This window comes from Lacerta agilis, chromosome 10, assembly GCF_009819535.1.
Source record: "Lacerta agilis isolate rLacAgi1 chromosome 10, rLacAgi1.pri, whole genome shotgun sequence".
Lineage (NCBI taxonomy): Eukaryota > Metazoa > Chordata > Lepidosauria > Squamata > Lacertidae > Lacerta > Lacerta agilis.
The window spans coordinates 54,952,198-54,972,067 of NC_046321.1; the positions used below are offsets into that span (position 1 = coordinate 54,952,198).

Sequence of the window (19,870 nt, forward strand, 5' to 3'; positions counted from 1 at the left end):
ATTTTTTATTTTATTTTGTTTTTACAAAGTGTGTAACTGAAACACTTCTTTGATGTGTCTAGATCCAGCCATTATGTCTGTTAAAAGAGAAAGTGGCAGGAACAGAGGTTGGGTCCATGCTAGACTTGGACATAACCTCAGTGCTGAAATACCATGGCAGCTCACAGGTTTTATTGAACTATATGAGATATCACATTTCAACAATGATTTCCTGACAGCCAGTGTGGTTTGGTGTAAAACCTCTTAGAAAAAAAAATCTAAGGGTTATATCCTTGTTTTTGACCAAGCAAATTTCAAAATTTCCAAAAATATGCATCTCTTAAAACAAAAAACAACATCTCTTACATTCTAAAGCATGATAGAGTAATTCAAAATCATCCTTTGTTCTAGGATTCAGCCTTCGATTATACTCCTTTAGCAGTTTTTCTTCCCTCTCTCTCTGTCTCCTTAGTTCTTCTTGTTCTTCCCATTCCAGTCTCAATCGCAATTCTTCTTTTAGTTTATTTACTAAAGTCATAGCTAGCCATCGTCGGACATAAGTTTGTAGAACAATTACCTATTGATGGGAGCAGGAGATAGCAGAAATGAAAATAGCAATATTCTGCTGCATCCGTTATATGTTTTGGCAATTACGGGAATAATACATTTCAAATTCGCTAGCTTTCTTAGTAAGTAATTTACAAATCAGAATGTCACATCTTTAAATGAAGCAATAGATGAACTGAACCTTATTATAAAGAGATCTTTAAAATGTGTAATGCATACATGGTTGTTTAAATTGTGACTATGGGCAGAAATATATCAGCAACACAGATCACGGACAAATCCCACATATCCAACACAACTACCGTATATCGCGGCGTATAAGACGACTTTTTAACCCCAAAAAATCTTGTCTGAAGTCGGGGGTCGTCTTGTACGCCGGCAACATCATGGGACGCTACGCGGAGTTCCGTCCCGCCGCTGGCTGCGTGCGCAGTCTCGGCCGCCATGGAGCCTCTTCCCGCTGCTCCAGCCGCCGCCGCTGCCTCAGCCGCCATGGAGCCCGGGCTGGGCGTGGGCGGCAAGCGCGGAGCGCTCCGTGCGGCTAGAGGGGAAACTCTCCCCACTGCTTCAGCCGCCGCCATGGAGCCCGGGCTGACGCCAAGCGCGGAGCGCTCCGTTCAGCTAAAGGGGAAGCTCTCCCCTCCGCTTCAGCCGCCGCCATGGAGCCCGCGCTGGGCGTCGGCAGCAAGCACGGAGCGCTCCGTGCTGCTAGAGGGGAAGCTCTCCCCTCCGCCGCCATGGAGCCCGCGCTGGGCGCCGGCAGCAAGCACGGAGCGCTCCGTGCCTCTAGAGGGGAAGCTCTCCCCTCCGCCGCCATGGAGCCCGCGCTGGGCGTCGGCAGCAAGCACGGAGCGCTCCGTGCCTCTAGAGGGGAAGCTCTCCCCTCCGCCGCCATGGAGCCCGCGCTGGGCGTCGGCAGCAAGCACGGAGCGCTCCGTGCCTCTAGAGGGGAAGCTCTCCCCTCCGCCGCCATGGAGCCCGCGCTGGGCGTCGGCAGCAAGCACGGAGCGCTCCGTGCCTCTAGAGGGGAAGCTCTCCCCTCCGCCGCCATGGAGCCCGCGCTGGGCGTCGGCAGCAAGCACGGAGCGCTCCGTGCCTCTAGAGGGGAAGCTCTCCCCTCCGCCGCCATGGAGCCCGCGCTGGGCGTCGGCAGCAAGCACGGAGCGCTCCGTGCCTCTAGAGGGGAAGCTCTCCCCTCCGCCGCCATGGAGCCCGCGCTGGGCATGGGCGGCAAGCATGGAGCACTCCTCTGCGGCTAGAGGGGACGCTCTCCCCGCCGCTCCAGCCGCCGCCGCTACCTCAGCCACCATGGAGCCCGGGCTGGGTGAGTATACCCCAAACTCTGTTTTTCACCTTGAAAAGTTGGGGGGCCGTCTTATACGCCGAGTCGCCTTGTACGCCGCGATATACGGTATATCAAAGCGCAAAAAATGATAAATATGAAAAGAAAAAGATAGGTTTTCATTTCATATGCATCATTATTTGCCCAGAAAAAGTCATAGATTGTTTTATTCTGATTTTTGTGGTCTTCCTGAAGGTCTACTGGTGGTTTACAGACCACAATTTAAGAATCACTGAAGTGGGAAGAAATGAGCAAGCTTTCTTTGTTTTTTGAGAGATTGGGGGGGAGGGGGGCTCGTTTAATCTCACTGTAAACATGTGGTACAGTGACAATAAAGTATTTCTATTTTAAACATTTGACAATTTACAGAATTAACACTTGCCTTAAACAAGCCTTTATATGACTGGTGCAAGCTCCTTATGCACCCTGAAAATCTGCTCCACAGGTCGGGGGGACCCTCCAGAGAAGATTTGTGCAAGGAAGGAGATGAAGAGAAAGTCCTGTTGTGTGAGTGGAACTCCACTTGAAGCACTGTGTGCAACTCGTAATGTATTAAGATGAAAGTGAGTCCCCTTTACATGTAAATTTCACTTATCACATTTGTCATTTGTAGTTTAATGTTATAGGTGTCTAATCAATAGGACTTCTCTCCAGGTAAGTGGGTATAGGATTGCAGGGTATTTTAATCTGCTGGATTCAATAGACTGAGTACTTACTGCCTGAAGTCTTCGTGCATGGTATTCATCAGCAGTCACATAACCTTTTGGTTCTATCAATCTGTCAGTGACATTTGACATATAGACACCAATTTTGGTCATCTGAGTGGAAGTTGTATTTCTCGTACTTTGCACCTTTTTCCTCTCAACAACTGTCTAGAAATAAAAAATTTCATTTTAATGATCACATTTTAAAGAGAGACTGTGCTAGAAACACTGGACTAATTAAAATGACTCCAAAGCACATTTACAAATGGATGAAGAAATAACTCATATAATTATAGGATTCTAATTTGTTAGAAGCTACTTAGTTTTCCAATTACTTTATACGATTGTTTTCATATTAGTGCTTTATTTCATACTCTGGCAAACATACCTGTGTTGACCTACAGAACTCTTCATAGCCTTTGTCTGGACGTTTTTTGGGGTCTGTCTGTGATCCAGCATTATGATATTCTGTGCCTGTTTCTTTATGTCTATATCCACCCAAAAACGGTTTCTGAAAATTTGGCCTTTTAATTGACACGTTTACTTCCTTAAATGTGTCTGCATCTGTTCAGATTAAACAGTATTATTAAATTATAGAGAGGATGTTACAGAATAGTACCTGACCAGAATGAGCTAGAGTGCATGTTTCAACATTGCTGTCTACCTGTTTGCACTTTAAAAGTTATAACATCAGGCATGTAGTATTCCTCTAGGAGTTTAGATGCTTTAAGGGGAAAGTTTTCTTCATCAAGGGAGAACATATCAACTTGTATGGTCCCATAAGGTTTAGCATCAAGATTCCATAGTGTTTCACTATTGTCAGTTATTCGCCCTAAAAGTAAATATTGATTATTAATATTTCACATCAAATAAAAAGATCAACATTTTTTTTAAGAAAATAAAATTAAGGATGGTTTTGGAAATGCAACCAAACTCAGAGAAAGCCTGTAGCAATGCCGTCCCAACTGATATCCCAATCAAAGCTTTTTTCTCCACATCCATCTTCTATCTAGTTCGTCTATTATAAAGCAAGAGTTTAACAAAGGAACTACTTATCATTATGACAATGACTCAAATTAACATCAATACAAATTGACACAGACCAAACAAAAATTGAAAACTAAATAAGACAACAGCAAAATACTGAATCTCTCTAGCAAACCTTGATCAATACTGACTCTAATTCTCATTAGTGGTTTATACATACCTAGCAACATAATTTGTAAAATATCCAGTGGTATTTTTAAGCGTCCTACGAAGTACTTCTTCATTTGCTCCACAGTTTGGTTAATGTTAAAAGACTTAGTGAAAACCTGGATAGCAGGATGTAGCATGAATCGAACTGAAAAAAGAAAAAGAAAACATCTGTTATCGTATTTCATCAACAGCAGATTCTAAAAACTGTACTGTTTAGTTAGATGAATTAAGTCAAGTTACTGCTGAATTTACCTTTCCTTCTCTTCTGGTCTTGCTAGATTTTTTTTTTCAATGCAACAGATTATGTGACATGTTATAATCTACTTCTTTTAAATGTAATTATTTCAAGATCTGCTATTATAGAATAATAACTATGACACCATTTAAAATAAAAACATACAGAAAAGAGACAATGATGTATAATCCTTTAGCTGTTATAATGATCAGAAGCAGCAGCAATTTACTCTATGCACACACCAACAATATATACCTTGTACCCAGAGTGCTGTCTCTAGAAAGGAACAAAACTTAATTCCACTTGCATGGGGTGGGGGGGGACCCAGCCCACTGAAATCAATTGGGAAGCTTTTGCTCATATAGACAGCTTTTGTACAAACGCTGGAGTACATGTATACAAAAAATAATTATTTCTCCCACCTACAAATCTGACAGTGCAATCCTAAGCATGCTTATTGAATATCAAAAGCCACATTTAGGAATGAGCCTAAGCATGTAAGTATTTGTTGCCAAACCCATGGAGGCTTGGCAAGCTCCTGAAACTGAAGCTTTTCAGTTGAGGGACCCAAATGGTAGCATTCATTCTCCTACTCTATAGCTTCAGCAAGTTGCATCGCAGTGATTTTGCAAGACACGACTGTTTCATGCGGCTTTTGGTATTTGATTTCTTTTTCTTGTCACTTTTCTGTAAATTGGTGGTTGCTATACAATGTTTAGTTTTTGTTTTCAGATTTATTTGCTGATTTGTTTTACTGTCCTCCTTGTACACTGCATTGGGCTCAATTTGTGGGAAAGAAGCATATAAACTGAGGTCCAGTGCCAAGGGCCTTCTGGCGGTTCCCTCACTGTGAGAAGTGAGGTTACAGGGAACCAGGCAGTGGCGCCTGCCCTGTGGAATGCTCTCCCACCAGATGTCAAGGAAATAAACAACTATCTGACTTTCAGATGACATCTGAAGGCATCCCTGTTTAGGTACGTTTTTAATGTTTGATGTTTTACAGTGTTTTTAATATCCTGTTGGAAGCCGCCCAGAGTGGCTGGGGAGGCCCAGCCAGATGGGCGAGGTATAAGTAATATTTTATTATTATTAATTATTGTTATTATTATTATTATTACAACTAAGGAGCCACTAGCTGAAAGTGATTTCAGTAGACCTAAGCAACTGACGCATTTCAGTTATCAACATTATTAACATCATTTAATCAGTAACAGTTCTTAGTCATAAGGGCAGCAGCAATATATGGTATCTGACAACTGCCCACCTGTTACAGTAGCCTCTTGGGTACTTCTTTCAGACTCTTCTCTTTCAGATGCTAACGCTTCTGTTAACAAAGCACTTGCAGCATGCATATGTGCTGCAAAGTCAGATGCCTTTTCAGAAAAACTTTCAGCAGCAGAAACAGGAGCAGCAGCACCAACTGTAATATCAGACGCATCTGTGTCAACTATAGGTAGCTCGATTTCGGCACCAAGATGATGGACCTCTAAAATAGATTCCTGAAACACTGGGACCTCATCCTGGGATTTTTCTATCAAGTCCAAACCCTGTGTCAGTCCGTCTGCAGTAGCTGGCTCCTGAACTCCTTCCGCAGCAGGATGCTGTTCCTCAGAAACACTTGGCCCCTCCACTAATTCCTCTGCAGTAGCTAGTTCCTCAGTGGCAGCCGGTTCCTCAGCAGTGGCTACTTCCGCTATGGCAGCCGGTTCCTCTGCAGTGGCTGGTTCCTCAGTAGCTGTCAGCTCCTGTAGTGGTTCCTCAGCATCACCCAATTCGTGTGTTGCTAATTCTGGGCCTTGTTCCTGCTCCGTAGACAGGTTTGTTTCATTCTGCTGTGTTGCACCTGTCTGCTCTTGCATAGCTCCTACAGTCCCGGCACTTTCTTCTGCTTGGTTTGTTTCAGAAGTGTCCTCTAAAACTTGCATTTCAGCCTCTGCTTCAGCCAGGCCACCTGCCTTTTCTTCTGGATCAGCCATTTTCCTGAAAGGAGAAGTACACCTTTTTAACCTTCACATGATCTGAAAGCATAATTTACAGGGAAATGTGAACTAAAAAGTACATTTACTCCTATGTCTCAAATAACTGGCTATCGTTTGCACAACAATTGCTTGGGGGGGGGGGGGACTCATCCTACTAAGCATACACAAACTTTAAAATTTCGCTGTGCTGTGGGGCCAACTACATTTACATTCCAGAATGCAACTTTAGAGACTAGTTAAGAGCATATTCCATGGACACTAAATCAACAGCATGCTTTTCTTCCTTGTCTAGTTTCAATTCCTACTTTTCTATCCTGAAGGACTTAAAAGTAAGAAATCTACATTTTTAAACTTGTCATTGAAATTAGGTTTCTTAACTAGTGAATCTATTCATTAAAATTAATCTCCCATCTATCAACATCGGTACATTTTAAGGGGGCACATGCAAATTATTTGGACTACACAGAAATGATTGCATTTGGAAAGTTAGGCCTGAATAAGGGAGGAAAATGTTGTTTAAGGAGCAGCAGCAAGCAGGAAACCAGCAAGCAGCACCTTTATTTTTTAATTTTTTTTAATTATTATTTTTTTAATTTCATCATCATCATCAACTAAATTAAGTGGCATCACATGTACCACAGTATCTGTAGTGCCCGATGCGCACAGGGACTACAGCTCCCAGGATGCAACACGAGCTATCCATCATTATTTATGTGCGGCGAGGGAGGGACAGGGAAAAACCGCTGCTCAATTAACCCGCTCAAAAACCAACCGACTACTTGTCCCGACGTGCTTTGCGCTGCCGCCATGCCGGAATTCAACGTAGCCCTAGCGCACAGCATGCCGGGAACTGTAGTAAAGGGCTTAGTTAGCCGTTCACGTCATGGCGGCTCCGCCTCAGCTCCCGCTCCTTTCCAGCTTCTCTGCGTTATTCTCACGCCGACTGGTTAATACTGATAATAATAATAATAATATTAATGACGGCATTAATAAAGGCGGAGGAGTTTACCGTAGCGCTAGGTCCTCGCGTACGTTCCCCGAAGCGGCCGCTGGATCAACCCGATCCCCTCCGCCTCCAAGCGGGAACGGAGAGTCGCTGTAACCATAGCAACCGCCAACTCTCGCGAGAGGAAGGAGAAAGCGTGCCAATCGGCATGCGCGACACACTCTGCATGCGCAGGCGCTTGACTGCTGTGCAAGCGGGACTTGTTTTGCGCGCTAGGCAAGGCTCAGGACTTGCGCACACACACACACACACACAGAGTCGCTAACTTTGATCTTCAAAAACAGATGTATTGCAGAAAGAAGCACAAAACCTGAAGCTGTTCCATTTATTTTAGCTTGCAAGAATAATACTGCTTAATTGGGAAAAAAAATTAAAATGCAGCTCCCTTCTACGAATGAATTGAAGACTTATACGAACTCGCAACATATGAACAAGTTGGATATAAACACAGACTTGTCATGGAAAAATTCAATGGTTTTTGGAATCCATTCTTACAAATACTGCTAATAGGTTAAAAACTAACTTGCAAGAATAATACTAGTTGGGAAAAAATAAAATGCAGCTCCCTTCTACGAATGAATTGAAGACTTATACAAACTCGCAACATATGAACAAGTTGGATATAAACACAGACTTGTCATGGAAAAAATTCAATGATTTTTGGAATCCATTCTTACAAATACTGTTAATAGGTTAAAAACTTAGTAAAATATAGTTTGGGGTGTTTTCCCCCTCCCCCCTTTACTTTCCCTTCTACAGGTGCTGTTTCTCTTTAATTTATACTCTCATGTTTAATAGTGCACATATAATTATGTACTTTTTAAAGTTCAACAAAGATGTCCGGGGGCGGGGGGGGGGGGGAATAAGTTATACCACAACCTTTGATTATCTTCCTCAAATACAAAAATGTTTAAGCACAAAAACATATTCAGAATTGTGATGTAAAAATTTAAGTCTCTTCAGTTTCAGGCGCACCAAAATCTTGCTTTGCTTGCTGCTGAGCTTTCCCTGCCTTTCAGGGGGTTGGACTAGATGACCCTCAGGACCCTTCCCAATCTACAATTCTGTGAAAAACCAATTCTAATGCATGAATTGCTTTAAAAATGATAAAATGCTTCAACATATAAAAGTAAAATATCAGAATTTTTTAAGATATAACAAAAACTAATTGGTATAAAGCTGCCCCTCTGAGATCTGCATCACAGACAGCTGCCTAGCTGGTCTAATGATAGCACTAGCTCTATAAGAGAGTTGTTTTCGCAGCTGCACCTCTTGAAAATCCCTCTCTGCACTAAAGGCATCACTGTCCTCTTTGACACCTGTGCATTTTGTATCTTGGACTAGGTGCATAAAGCTGCATTCTAAACTTTTAAGCACACTAAATTGGAAGTAAAAGCTTTACAGGTTTGAATGATTGGCTGCCTTTATAAATGCTCACTTTGTTTTAAAAGGGGCATACAAGTGCAGTGTCACACAATGGCAGAGCAAGAGTTCACCACAATACAACTTCCGGGAAAGCTACACCACATTTATTCCCTCTATGTCAGGGCTTCCCAAACTGTGGTCCGCAGACCACCAGCCGTCCAGTAGCATCACTCAGGTGGTCCCATGCCATGGTGAGCCTGTGAATTTGTGATTGACATGTGACGGAACATTAATGATCCAGATTTAACTGTATTTTAATTGCTTCTTTCTTATATTGCATTGCATTTCATTTCTTTTATTTGTTGGAATTCTATGGAATTCAGTTTAATTACTATGCAGAACATGGTAACTATAATATTTGATAAGTGAAACAATGTTCAAACATACCAGAAATTAAGACACGAAGTTAGCCACCTTCACAAAAGTGAGGAAAGCAGCTTGAAGCCAATAAGAAAATTCAGTTTTAGTCACAAGGATAAAAGGCTTTTTCATCTTGGTGAAACTTGTAAGAGCATTTGTGTTACACTGGTTTTATGTTTCTTTTTAACATAGATAGTAATCTTCATCCAGCAGGGACCCTTCCTTCTGCTTTAACGTTTACCACACTTGTTACACTTCATGCCCTCTAGTGGCTTTTCTTCTAAAACACAGCATTTTTTACAAGATAGTAAATAGTTGTGTTTACAGGTCCCATCTAACACCAAAGCATTCTTCAGTCATAGTGATTTGAAGAATTACAATACTTTACAATATATTTTCAAGCTAGCAGCAATCAGCTTTAAATGTCAGTATAAAGCCAGGGGTGGCTCCTCCATATGTTGTTGGGACTCCAGTTTCTTTCAATCTCAGACAGCACGACCAATGGTCAGAACTGATGGGACTTGAAGAACATTTAAAGGACACAGGCTCCCTACCCGTGTCAAACAGAGTAAAAGTTTTGTTGTTGCATGCACAGGTTTTTGCAGCCTCTTGCCCTGGTGGCATCACTTTGGCTACTCAGATAGGAAGGAGGAAATCTTTGCTGTTTGGGAAGCTGCCAGTTCCCATGCCACCAAATGACCTCACCAAGTCACTTCTGAAAGCTTCCCTTTCTCATTCTACCCAAGCTAGAAAAGAGGAGAACAAGGTCAACTATTACTTGGGGGGTGGGGAGGCTAACTAACCAGAGAAAGCAGGCAGCCCTGCTCTGTCAATCGAAACAACATGGAAACTGAGAACTGTTCCTTCCTCCACAGGGATACAAAACTTGGATAGCTCTGGCGCATAGGAAGCTGCCTTATAGAGAGTCAAGGCATTGGTAATCTAGCTCAATGTTGTCTACACCAACAGGCAGCAGATGCTTTACCACTAGGCCCTTCTCCTCTTCCTTTGAGAGTGGAGGTAATCCATGGATGATCTCCTCCTACAATACAGCCTATGTTACTAGCCGCTTGTTCTAGAACCTATAGACTCAGCCTTTCTCCTGTGCACATAAGAAGTCCAGTAGGGAATAACAGAGTTCTGTTTTTGTGTGTGTGTTTTTTGCCCTCCCTCTCATTCCACAAGCATGGAGACTCAAACAGGTACTACACCAAAGCAGTCCAGGAAATAGGAAGCCTGCTCATTTCTTCCAAATGTTCATCTAGCCCACCCTCTGCTTGTTCAGGAATGCAAGCCTGGAAGCCATGCACTGGGTTGTTGGTGGCAGAGTGGGAGAAGAAGGTTCTTATATGCCCTACACAGATTCCCATACATGCAAGTGTCTATAGAATTTAAGAGTATAACAGTTAAATTGTTGAGAACCATTCACACCTGGTGCTAAGTTCACAGTGATATTCCAATTAATGGGTTGTAATCAATGTTAGTCATATTCAGAGAAGATGCACTGAACTAACCTGCCATTAATTTCAACAGGTCTGCTTTGAGTACAGCTTACTTGGCTATATAACCAATAATTATAGCAAACAAATCTTATGAGTAGAATTAAAGTATTTTTCATTCATGTCCAGCATACATTTGATTACATATTTTTCACTTCCAAAAGCTACAAATAACATTAACTATATTGGCCATTTCCACTGATCAGATGGAGGTTCTTCAACCAAAGGCTCCCATGGTCGCCACTGCACCATTTTCCTGGCTAGGTTGAGCTCACTTTCAGCCTGTTAAAAAAAAAAAGTTGGTTAAAAAAAAAATCCTTCCCAAAGTTGCTGCATCTAAGCTAGACAATGAACATCCATTAGATCCACTAACTACATACTAAAATACTGATTTTTATTAAACAACTTAATTGGTACAGCACTGGAATACATAAGCACTGTATATCTTTTGACCAAGTCAGTGGTCCCAATCCTGAAGACTGTCAATGCATCAGAGAGCACTGCACCCAGTAGATCAGGCATCCCCAAACTTCGGCCCTCCAGATGTTTTGGACTACAATTCCCATAATCCCTGACCACTGGTTCTGTTAGCTAGGGATCATGGGAGTTGTAGGCCAAAACATCTGGAGGGGCGCAGTTTGGGGATGCCTGCAGTAGATAGTCTGGTAAAGCCTGCTTAGAGCTCCATAATGGGGTAACAGAAAACAAAGCGGGGGAGTCAACATTGTGCTCTTTTAATAGTTCCATCCTCCCAAATATTTCAATTTGCCCAATGGAATGATCTCTCCTCCCCCCACATGATGTTCTGAGGGTTCTCCAGGCACCCCCTCCCCAAGCCCATTTGGGGGGGTATGCAGGGTGGGGAGATCATTCCCAGTTGTGCTAGTCCTTGCACTGACTCCTGATTGCATGCCTGGTTAGTTGTATGCAGCCCTCAACATTTTTGCAATAAGGGTTTTTGCTACCAATATTTCAAAGAGTACCATAGTTTTGAGGGGCAGTATAGACAAGGTTATGTTAGAAAAGGTTCCATCAGTGTAGCAAAATGCTGTAACGCTTGTCTTTATGTCTGCCTTATTAGGACATAAGAGGTTAAGCGACTGGCTAAATTGCTAGGAAATTCTTTTTTCTATTCAGAAGCAAAATTTAGTTTGCCATGTATAATAACACCATATTTGGTGAGATTCGGTGAGACTTACTTCTAAGTAAACATAGGATTGCATTGTGATTTTTTTTTATAGTGACAGTTAACATTTCATATTTTGCTGTAGTAAAGGCTGGTCTCCATATTGACAACAAACTGACAAAATTTTCTCTACAGAGAACTCCCCCCCCCCCCAAAAAAATGTCTCACTTTCAGAATTCAGCATTTTAAACAGATAATTGGATTCCTCTCATTTTTTCAGTAGAGCCTATAAGAAACAGTTGCATATTTGGCAAGTACTATATTTGCTAAATAATTAGATATTTGCTAAGATATTACCTGCAAAATTACTTCTTCTATCTGTCCACCATTGATTTTACTTTCCAGTTTTTGCACATCAGGTTCCTGCAAGTACAAGAACAAGTGAAAGGCTCAGATGTGCTCTGATGTACGTTCAAACAGTATCTTTCTATATCTCACTCAGAGTAAAGAATAACCCAATGAGTCTTTTCCAAAAAGTGGCATATAGTCTAGAATAGTAGTTCTTTCTCAGAATGTCAAAAGGAATATGAAGCCATAGGTTTGCAGCTGTATATGTCCACAACCTTTCAATTCAACAAGCAATTAGTAGTTCAGATTACCCTTGTGGAAACGTTAAGGCTTTTGAAACATCAGATATTAAAATATTGTTGTTGGTATTTTAACCATTCAAGAGGGGGCAGAAATTAAAGTTATCATGGAGGACTAAAATATCTATCTTGATCTGATATTGACAAACTTATTAAAAGACATTAGGTAAGTAGACCATTCCTATTCTGGCCTCCAGAGAACACACAGACAATACAAACCCATACAATACAAAACAGGTGCACTGTATAACCTGCAATAGTTCTTCTAAGATGGGTGCAAGATGAAACTAAAACAAAGGCTGCAATCCTGTAAGTCCTTGAATTCAGTGGAAACATTTGAATGAATTATCCTCAAGGCATCTTACAACAGATTGTAAAATCATACAGTATACACTAAACCAACACATCCAGCAGCCCTTAGTTCCTGGACCAGTGTTTGTGGGAGCAGGAAGGGGTTATTGTTTTGTTGCTTCTGTTATAACTATTTATTTGTGCTTTTCTCTTGCATTTTTATTTTGTGAATCACCCTGAGATCTTTTGATGAAGGGTGGTATACAAATCCATTAATGATGATGGTGATGATGCCAAAGTGTGTTTTCCTTCAGCTCTGCAGTCTTGAGAGAAGCAAACTTGCTACTGCTCCTTCTCAAGTCAATAGATGATCACCTTGCCTTAATACCCTACTTGGAAGGGTGTGTGTATGTGTGCAGCCTCCCAGCAGCACTAGATTTCACAGCTGATAGGAGAAGCCAGAGTGGCCTTTCTGTTCAGCTCTCCAGTCCCATGGCAACTGGTGCCAGTTTATGATGCACCTCTATTTGACAGCATTCAAAAAGCAAATCTGGAAAGTGAAGCAAGGGACGATAGGCCACTTGAACAATGTACTTTGAGATGCTTAAAATGTATGACATACTTACTGTTTTTACTATATCAAACCGCTCATTTACAATGTTCTCCGTATACTTCCTATATGATGCATCTCTGGGCATATTATCCAAAGTAGCAAGGATTTTTGAGTAGAGTATCCGGAGGCGCTGAAAAGATCACATAGCAAACAGTAATTTAAGGTGAACCATAAAAGCCTATACAGTGAACTATGAACTGTAATAAAAATGACTATGAAGTTCACAGCTTTCTTCAGTAGCAAAGGGAACAATTCTGCAAAATTCTATTAGAATCTTAACCAATTCAAATTCAAGATACTGGAGAAATTGCGTGTTAAGGTAGTTAGAACATTAATATTAATTACTTTAATAAATCTAATGCAACATATAAAATGAGCCTATAAAATGGAAAACTCTAGTTACTGGAAGACTGCTGATTTACTTCTTGGCTCACACAAAAGGTGCTGTGTGCACAATCAAAACAGTTCTTCATATCTCAACTTATTAAGATGAAATATGCTCCTGGTAAGCAATACTTTCCTCATGTTTTTGATTACAATTACAAATAAACAAATGCTTTATACTTACCTCATGTGGTGCCTCACATACAGCTAGCCCAACTAGTCCAGTGGTCTGCAGAGATTTAAAAATAGATATGTTTAGTAAGTATCCTTAATGAAGGATCGTTTTAAAATATGAGTTTTACATTTGCGTGTGTATAAAAATATTGTTTCTGAAGCTTAAAAGATGCTTTTGTTGTTTGGATGTTGCACCAAACAACACATCTACCACATCATTGAATCTCAGAACTGTATAGTTGGAAAGGACCCCAAGGGTCATCTAGTCTAACCCACTACAATGCAGGACACCTGCTTAAAAATCTCTAACGAAGAAAAGTCCACACCTCCCAGAGTCAAAGAAGCTCTTACTGTCAGAAAGCTATTCCTGATCTTTAGTCTCAATCTCCTCTCTTGCAACTTAAAACCATTGGTTTGTGTCCTACCCTCCAGGACAGGAGAAAAAAAACTTGCTCCATCTTCCATGTGGCATCCCTTTAGATATTTGAAGGTGGCTTTCATATCTCCTGTGTCTCCTCTTTCCCACGCTAAACACACCCACCACCTTCAACCATTCCTCATGAGGATGGGGTCCCAAGCTGGAAGATCACAGAATTGTAGAGCTGGAAGGGACCATGAGGGTCATCTAGTCCAAAGCCCCTTGCAATGCATGGGTTTCCAGACCCTTGATCATCTTGATCCTCTACACCCAGGACACTACCCCAAACCTACTGGAAACTTGAGGCGAGCAGCTTCATTTGCATGGACCAGAGTTTAAAAAAGGATAACTACAGTGCTTTTTTCTGGGGGGATGCAGGGGTACACATACCGGTACCCCTAAACATTTTCTGAAACTAACGGGAGAAGAAACTAATTTTAAAAAAATAGTTTCTTCTCTAGCATGGTGAATCATCAGTTCTGTTGCAATGAATCGTCAGTCCCGGTGCTACCCCCGATGGCAGCCTTTTGTCCATTTATTTTTATTTATTTTTCCCAATTTGAACTATAAAATGGTGATTTTCTTGAGTCAAAATGAGAGTACCCCTAAAAAAACTTTTAGAAAAATAGCACTGGGTAACTACAACAACAATCCAGCCCTTTTTGCCAGGGCAGCTGCCACAGGACACCAAGTGATGGGTCTCTAGTGACATTTATGTCCCTCACATTGGGAAACCCAATAGAAAATTCTTTCCAGTAGCACCTTAGAGACCAACTGAGTTTGTTCTTGGTATGAGCTTTCGTGTGCATGCACACTTCTTCAGATACACGCATGCACACTTCTTCAGATACACGCATGCACACTTCTTCAGATAAAGTGCGCATGCACACGAAAGCTCATACCAAGAACAAACTCAGTTGGTCTCTAAGGTGCTACTGGAAAGAATTTTCTATTTTGTTTCGACTATGGCAGACCAACACGGCTACCCACCTGTAATTGGGAAACCCAGCCAGATAGGCGGGGTTCAAATAATAATAATAATAATAATAATTATTATTATTATTATTAACGCGCTCAAGGCAGCACACATATGGTTTGCCTCATCCTTGGTAACTTCGCAGCCAAGGGGTCAGGCTGCGTCCCCACTGAGAGAGCCACAACCAGCCTCCCCTCGACCTATGAAGCGAGCTCTCGCCTTCCCCCCACTCCCACCCTTGGTTAACCAACCCATACGAGGGGCCCCGCCAGCTGCCACACGACGCCCAACCCCGCGACCGACCTCAACCCTCTCACCTTCTTCAGGACTCCGGCCATAGCTTACTCTATGTCAGCTGCCGCGCGCAAGGGATTCTGGGGGCAACAACAAAGAACAGACCAATCCTGAGAACCTACGGAAGCCGGTGAGCCAGCGAAGGCGACGCGCGTGCGCAAAGCCCCAGGCTGTACGGAATTGTTTGCCTCTGAGGGGCAAGGCTAAGGACGGCGGAGCGCACGCCCGGCGCTTTGATCACAGGACAGGGCGGGCGGAGCGTACAGGCAACCTCCGCTTGAGCATGCGCAAAGGGGCTCTGCGTCGGGGGCGTCGCGCAAGGTCGCTTCCGTGTCAGACAGAGACTTAAGATGTACATGTCTTTATGCCCGTAAAACCCGCCAAGGAAACGCATGCGCGGAGCGAGGATTTCGAATGGGAGGCGCTTGGCCTTAGTCGCTCCGAGCGGCTATTGGTTGGTTTCCTCCCGCTGATCTCCATATTTCTCCAAGAGGGCGGGGCGTGTTGCGGGAGAGGTTGTTTTGCACCCGAGTGGCACGTGCTAGGAAGGAGGCTCAACTGTCGCGCGCGCGCAGTTTAAACGATATATTAAGGGTATATTTTTTTCAGGTGGAACTCGATGGAACTCAGTTCCTGTTCCTCTCAGGTGGGCGCCATTGCCGTTATAAAAGAACGAGGTACATGGTGAGTTCTGGCACCTCTTTTTCTAGGAAAATAGCACTGTATATATTTATACATATTTTATATTTATACATATAAAAAGGTAAAGGGACCCCTGACCATTAGGTCCAGTCGTGTCCGACTCTAGGGTTGCGGCACTCATCTTGCGTTACTGGCCGAGTGGCCAGTATGACTAAGCCGCTTCTGGCGAACCAGAGCAGCTCACGGAAACGCCATTTACCTTCCCGCCGGAGTGGTACCTATTTATCTACTTGCACTTTGACATGCTTTCGAACTGCTAGGTGGGCAGGAGCAGGGACCGAACAACGGGAGCTCACCCCGTCACAGGGACTCGAACCACCGATCTTCTGATCGACAAGCCCTAGGCTCTGTGGTTTAACCCACAGTGCCACCCGCATCCCTTTTATACATATACGTATATGCATATATATACAGTGGACCCTCTGGATATGAACTTAATTTGTTCTGGGGGTCCTTACGTACCCCATAAAGTCCGCAACATGAGGCGCCACTTCTGCGTATGCAGGTGGCGCAGTAGAGCGTTTCTGTGCATGCGCGTGCGGCGAAACCCGGAAGTATACACTTCCGGGTTTACCACATTCGCAACCCGAAAGTTACGTTACCCAAAGGTAATGTAACCCGAGGGTCCACTGTGTTTATAAATATTTTATATTTCGTTGGGATTTCTAGGGTAAATTCTAGGTAGGTTTAAAACAAAAATTCCCACCTAAAATACGGAGGTGGTGCTGCCGCCCTACCTTTTCATAGCAGTGGTAGACTGCTGAGGTAGTTTTGAGAATTGCCTTTGAATATGTTGAAGCGCTGCACAAATTCCTCATTTCTGTTGCTCTCCCTCAGGTTGTTCACACATACTGGGTTCTTCGCTCTCTCTTTTTTGCCTCCAGCATGGTCCCCTTGAAGGACCATTGCATTACTTAACTTGTTGCTTTTATAGGCTGCCTTTCTGCCAAGGCGGTTTGCGATTGTAAAATACTGAAGTAATCGAGTAAAATGAAATAAAAGTTGATTGTGCAAGAGGTCCAGCTGGAGCAAGCCTAGAGGTTGCTTTTCCTGCCAACTCCACTCTCTTCTTCCTTCCCACAGGGTTCGATGGCTGCTAAGGAAATGTTGCCCTTGACAGAAAGAAGACTGACCCCTCCGTATACAAACTACCATCACTGCCCCGGTTTAAAGCATACTGCACCTGTTGTACCTCATGGCTTGCAATATACTTAATTTTCTGCATGTGAAGGTGCTGCGTGGGTTGGCAATAAAGTGAACACAGTTTATGGTCACCTGATAGCCAGTTGGCCTGCTGAATATTGATCTAACATAATAAAGTGGCTAAAGAACAGGGTTGAAATTATGAGATCTATACCTGTTAAAATCCAAGTTTAGTATAAGGAGCTCACACTAAATTTAATTTCATGATTAGCGTTTCCACCCCACCCCATTCATGTTGTCGCCAGCTCAATAATCAAGTGCTTTTACAGGAATGTAGCCTAAGATTGCAATCAAAAGTACAGTTATTTGTGAATAAGTCCCACTGGACTCAGTAAGATGCTTCCAATTAAAACTTCAGGTGATTGCGTTTAATCTATGTTCTATGTGCACACATGTACAGGTAACTCACATCTTACACTTATTTACTTAGGATAATAGAATTGTAGAGTTGGAAGGGACCACGAGAGTCATCTAGACCAAACTCCTGCAACATGGGGCTCAAACCCGCAGCCCTGAGATTAAGTGTCTCATGCTCTACCAACAGAGCTATCCCAGCTAACCTGTGATCCCAGCTTTACATGGATAACATGCATACATAAGTAGGAGAGGGAGAAATTCTGCCCTCCTAGGGCTGTCTGAAGTGTTCGAAACTCCCATTGTTCTAGGCACATATTGCAACAGGGAATTTCATTAGCGCGACCAGTTTCTGAACTCTGGGTGTAGTACTGCACCTGAGATTTCAGATTAAAACTGCAAAATGGAAGGAAAGGAGGACCCTTTTCGGCCTCCCCACTTCGAGCTACCGGTATTCTTTGAGGACTAGAGAAGAGACCTTAAGAATATTAAGGGGGTAGGCAGGGGAAGGACTAGACCATGTTAAAAATGAACACAATATTTTAGCTGCAGTTCATTCATTTTCAGCTTGGTATTCTTGTTATAAAAACAAGTGCACCTAGACATTCCATTGTTGCACCCATAACCTAGGTTTAAAGTGCCATTTAGCTCCTAGCTTTCATATCTCAGTTTCTAACACTGGCTGGCTGAGATCTTGTGGGAGCCTCCTTGCAGCCTTCTCAGAGCCTTGTAAGCAAGGCAGGGGATTAAATAGCTTTCCACATTGCATGACAAGGACTGTTGGGCACCGGCTTCAGGCAGGTAGAGCTGTTGCAGGGGTTCTTCAGGCTTTGCAGGATTTTGCTTACATGTGATAGCCAGGAGCATAACCCCTGTGTAAGAGGAGAACTATCTGTTTGTAGAGACCTGCCTACCAAATGAATGAATAATTACCATCCTGTACTGAACTAAAGGACATCTTCCCAACTATTTCGTAGCCACCAACGATAGAAGTATTTTCCTAGGTGCTTTCCACTCTGTTGTACAAAATTAGCGTAGCAGTTAGTGGATTGTATTTGCATTGCTGCACAATGTGCTTGCCAGCATGTTTGGCATTACTGAAAATAATATAGCTCTCCTGCATTTTGAAAATCCCACTAATTAGAAGGGGAGGAAACAATATGAATAGCTATAATATCACAGGAAGAACAGACATAGAGGCTAAAGGAAATTTAGATTCAGGTACACAGAAAATATCTGTCAACGACTGTAAAGAAGCACTGAGCTATCATTTAAACTTCATTGGCCTTTAATTTTGAAGCATGATGCATCACGTTCTATTAAATGTCACTCCCTAACTTTCCGGAATCAACATCACCTTGACCCATGTTTTTGGCAGAAAGTCAAGATAGCTAGAAACAGTGCCTTCCCGTTCAGAATGGAAGCAGTACTTCTAGTAATGAACAGATGCTGAGAGGGGAAATGAAATAAACAGATAACAGTAGCTGTCACCATTTTGAACTGGTGAGCTTCGTTTGGGCATCTTGCCAAGCAGTGCTGCCAATAGAATTGATGCATTTTCTGTATGCCTCCTAGGCATATGTTAAGATGCTTTCAAATCCAAGTATACCAGCTCATGGTTGAGGCTATCATAGTTCAGTTCTCTCAAATTCACGGGAGCCCTGTCCATAGCAGTGCTTTTAGAATCTGATACCTAGGTGCGATCCTTGGCTACACTTAATGGGAATGTTAATGATCAGTTTCATTGGGATTACAATGCTAATGTAAGATGACAGCTCATTTGTTTTCTTAAAGTGGTCTGGCTGAGCCAATCAGGTTGCAGATAATCTTATTATACCAGTCAGCCCTCAGATTACTTTTGATGAGCTTTTGGAGCTATCATGTGTCATACTTTCCTGCAGGCTGGAGGCCGCTTGTATTTCAGCTGGATAAGGTCAGATCTTAATTTAACTACCAACTGTGTACTTAATTTTAGAAATGCCACATGACCTAGCCATTTGCAAGGCCTATGCTTGCATGTTTGAAATTCAGGGCCCAATGAAACAATGGCAAGATTTTGAAAAGGTGAGAAGCTCCCTTTGTCTATAGATTGTCAATTGATGTTATAGTGGTATCTTAAAACTAGGAATAAATCCAAATGTAGATTGCGATTAATTATCTTGCTTTGAATAATCCGAGCCTGCATGCTTATTGGCTTCTTCTTCACAGTGTGCATAATATTATTAAAACTATGGTTGCTAGGATGTGTGTGAGCATCTTTATGGAAAAACACTACTCTTGGAGAACAAAAGTATTTAAATATCATAGAAACTACTGACTCTGAAGTGCTTAGCTTTTAGCTGAATCATAATTTGAGAATGCACAAGGGAATTACGCTGCTTATTTCTTTATTTAA

General features: G+C 42.5%; 2 protein-coding genes across 2 annotated transcripts in view; both read right to left on the minus strand.

Annotated features, from left to right (window-relative positions):
- Positions 1-5,548, minus strand: part of IQUB (IQ motif and ubiquitin domain containing) — a 34,170-nt gene extending 28,622 nt beyond the window's left edge. Inside the window, exons 1-6 of the mRNA XM_033162296.1 lie at positions 5,289-5,548; positions 3,800-3,934; positions 3,257-3,424; positions 2,981-3,156; positions 2,605-2,760; positions 346-556 (exon numbers count right to left, since the gene is read on the minus strand). Coding sequence (XP_033018187.1) covers positions 346-556; positions 2,605-2,760; positions 2,981-3,156; positions 3,257-3,424; positions 3,800-3,934; positions 5,289-5,376 — 934 coding nt within the window. The 5' untranslated portion in view covers positions 5,377-5,548. The remainder of the gene's footprint in view (positions 1-345; positions 557-2,604; positions 2,761-2,980; positions 3,157-3,256; positions 3,425-3,799; positions 3,935-5,288) is intronic.
- A 4,836-nt stretch (positions 5,549-10,384) lies between these two features.
- On the minus strand, positions 10,385-15,325 carry NDUFA5 (NADH:ubiquinone oxidoreductase subunit A5). Its single transcript, XM_033163029.1, has 5 exons — positions 15,240-15,325; positions 13,539-13,583; positions 12,984-13,100; positions 11,777-11,842; positions 10,385-10,575 (listed from the first exon to the last, which is right to left on the minus strand). The coding sequence occupies exons 1-5, from the start codon at positions 15,258-15,260 to the stop codon at positions 10,474-10,476; spliced, it is 351 nt and encodes a 116-aa protein (XP_033018920.1). The 5' UTR covers positions 15,261-15,325; the 3' UTR covers positions 10,385-10,473.
- Positions 15,326-19,870: the final 4,545 nt, after the last annotated feature.

Excerpts from the sequence above, each read along its gene's own strand:
- NDUFA5 (XM_033163029.1), bottom strand. The coding sequence starts at position 15,260 with ATGGCCGGAGTCCTGAAGAAG. Across the intron at positions 13,101-13,538 it reads TATGTGAGGCACCACATGAG|CGCCTCCGGATACTCTACTC; the intron begins GTAAGTATAAAG and ends TGATCTTTTCAG. Across the intron at positions 10,576-11,776 it reads TAGAAGAAGTAATTTTGCAG|GCTGAAAGTGAGCTCAACCT; the intron begins GTAATATCTTAG and ends TTTTTTTAACAG.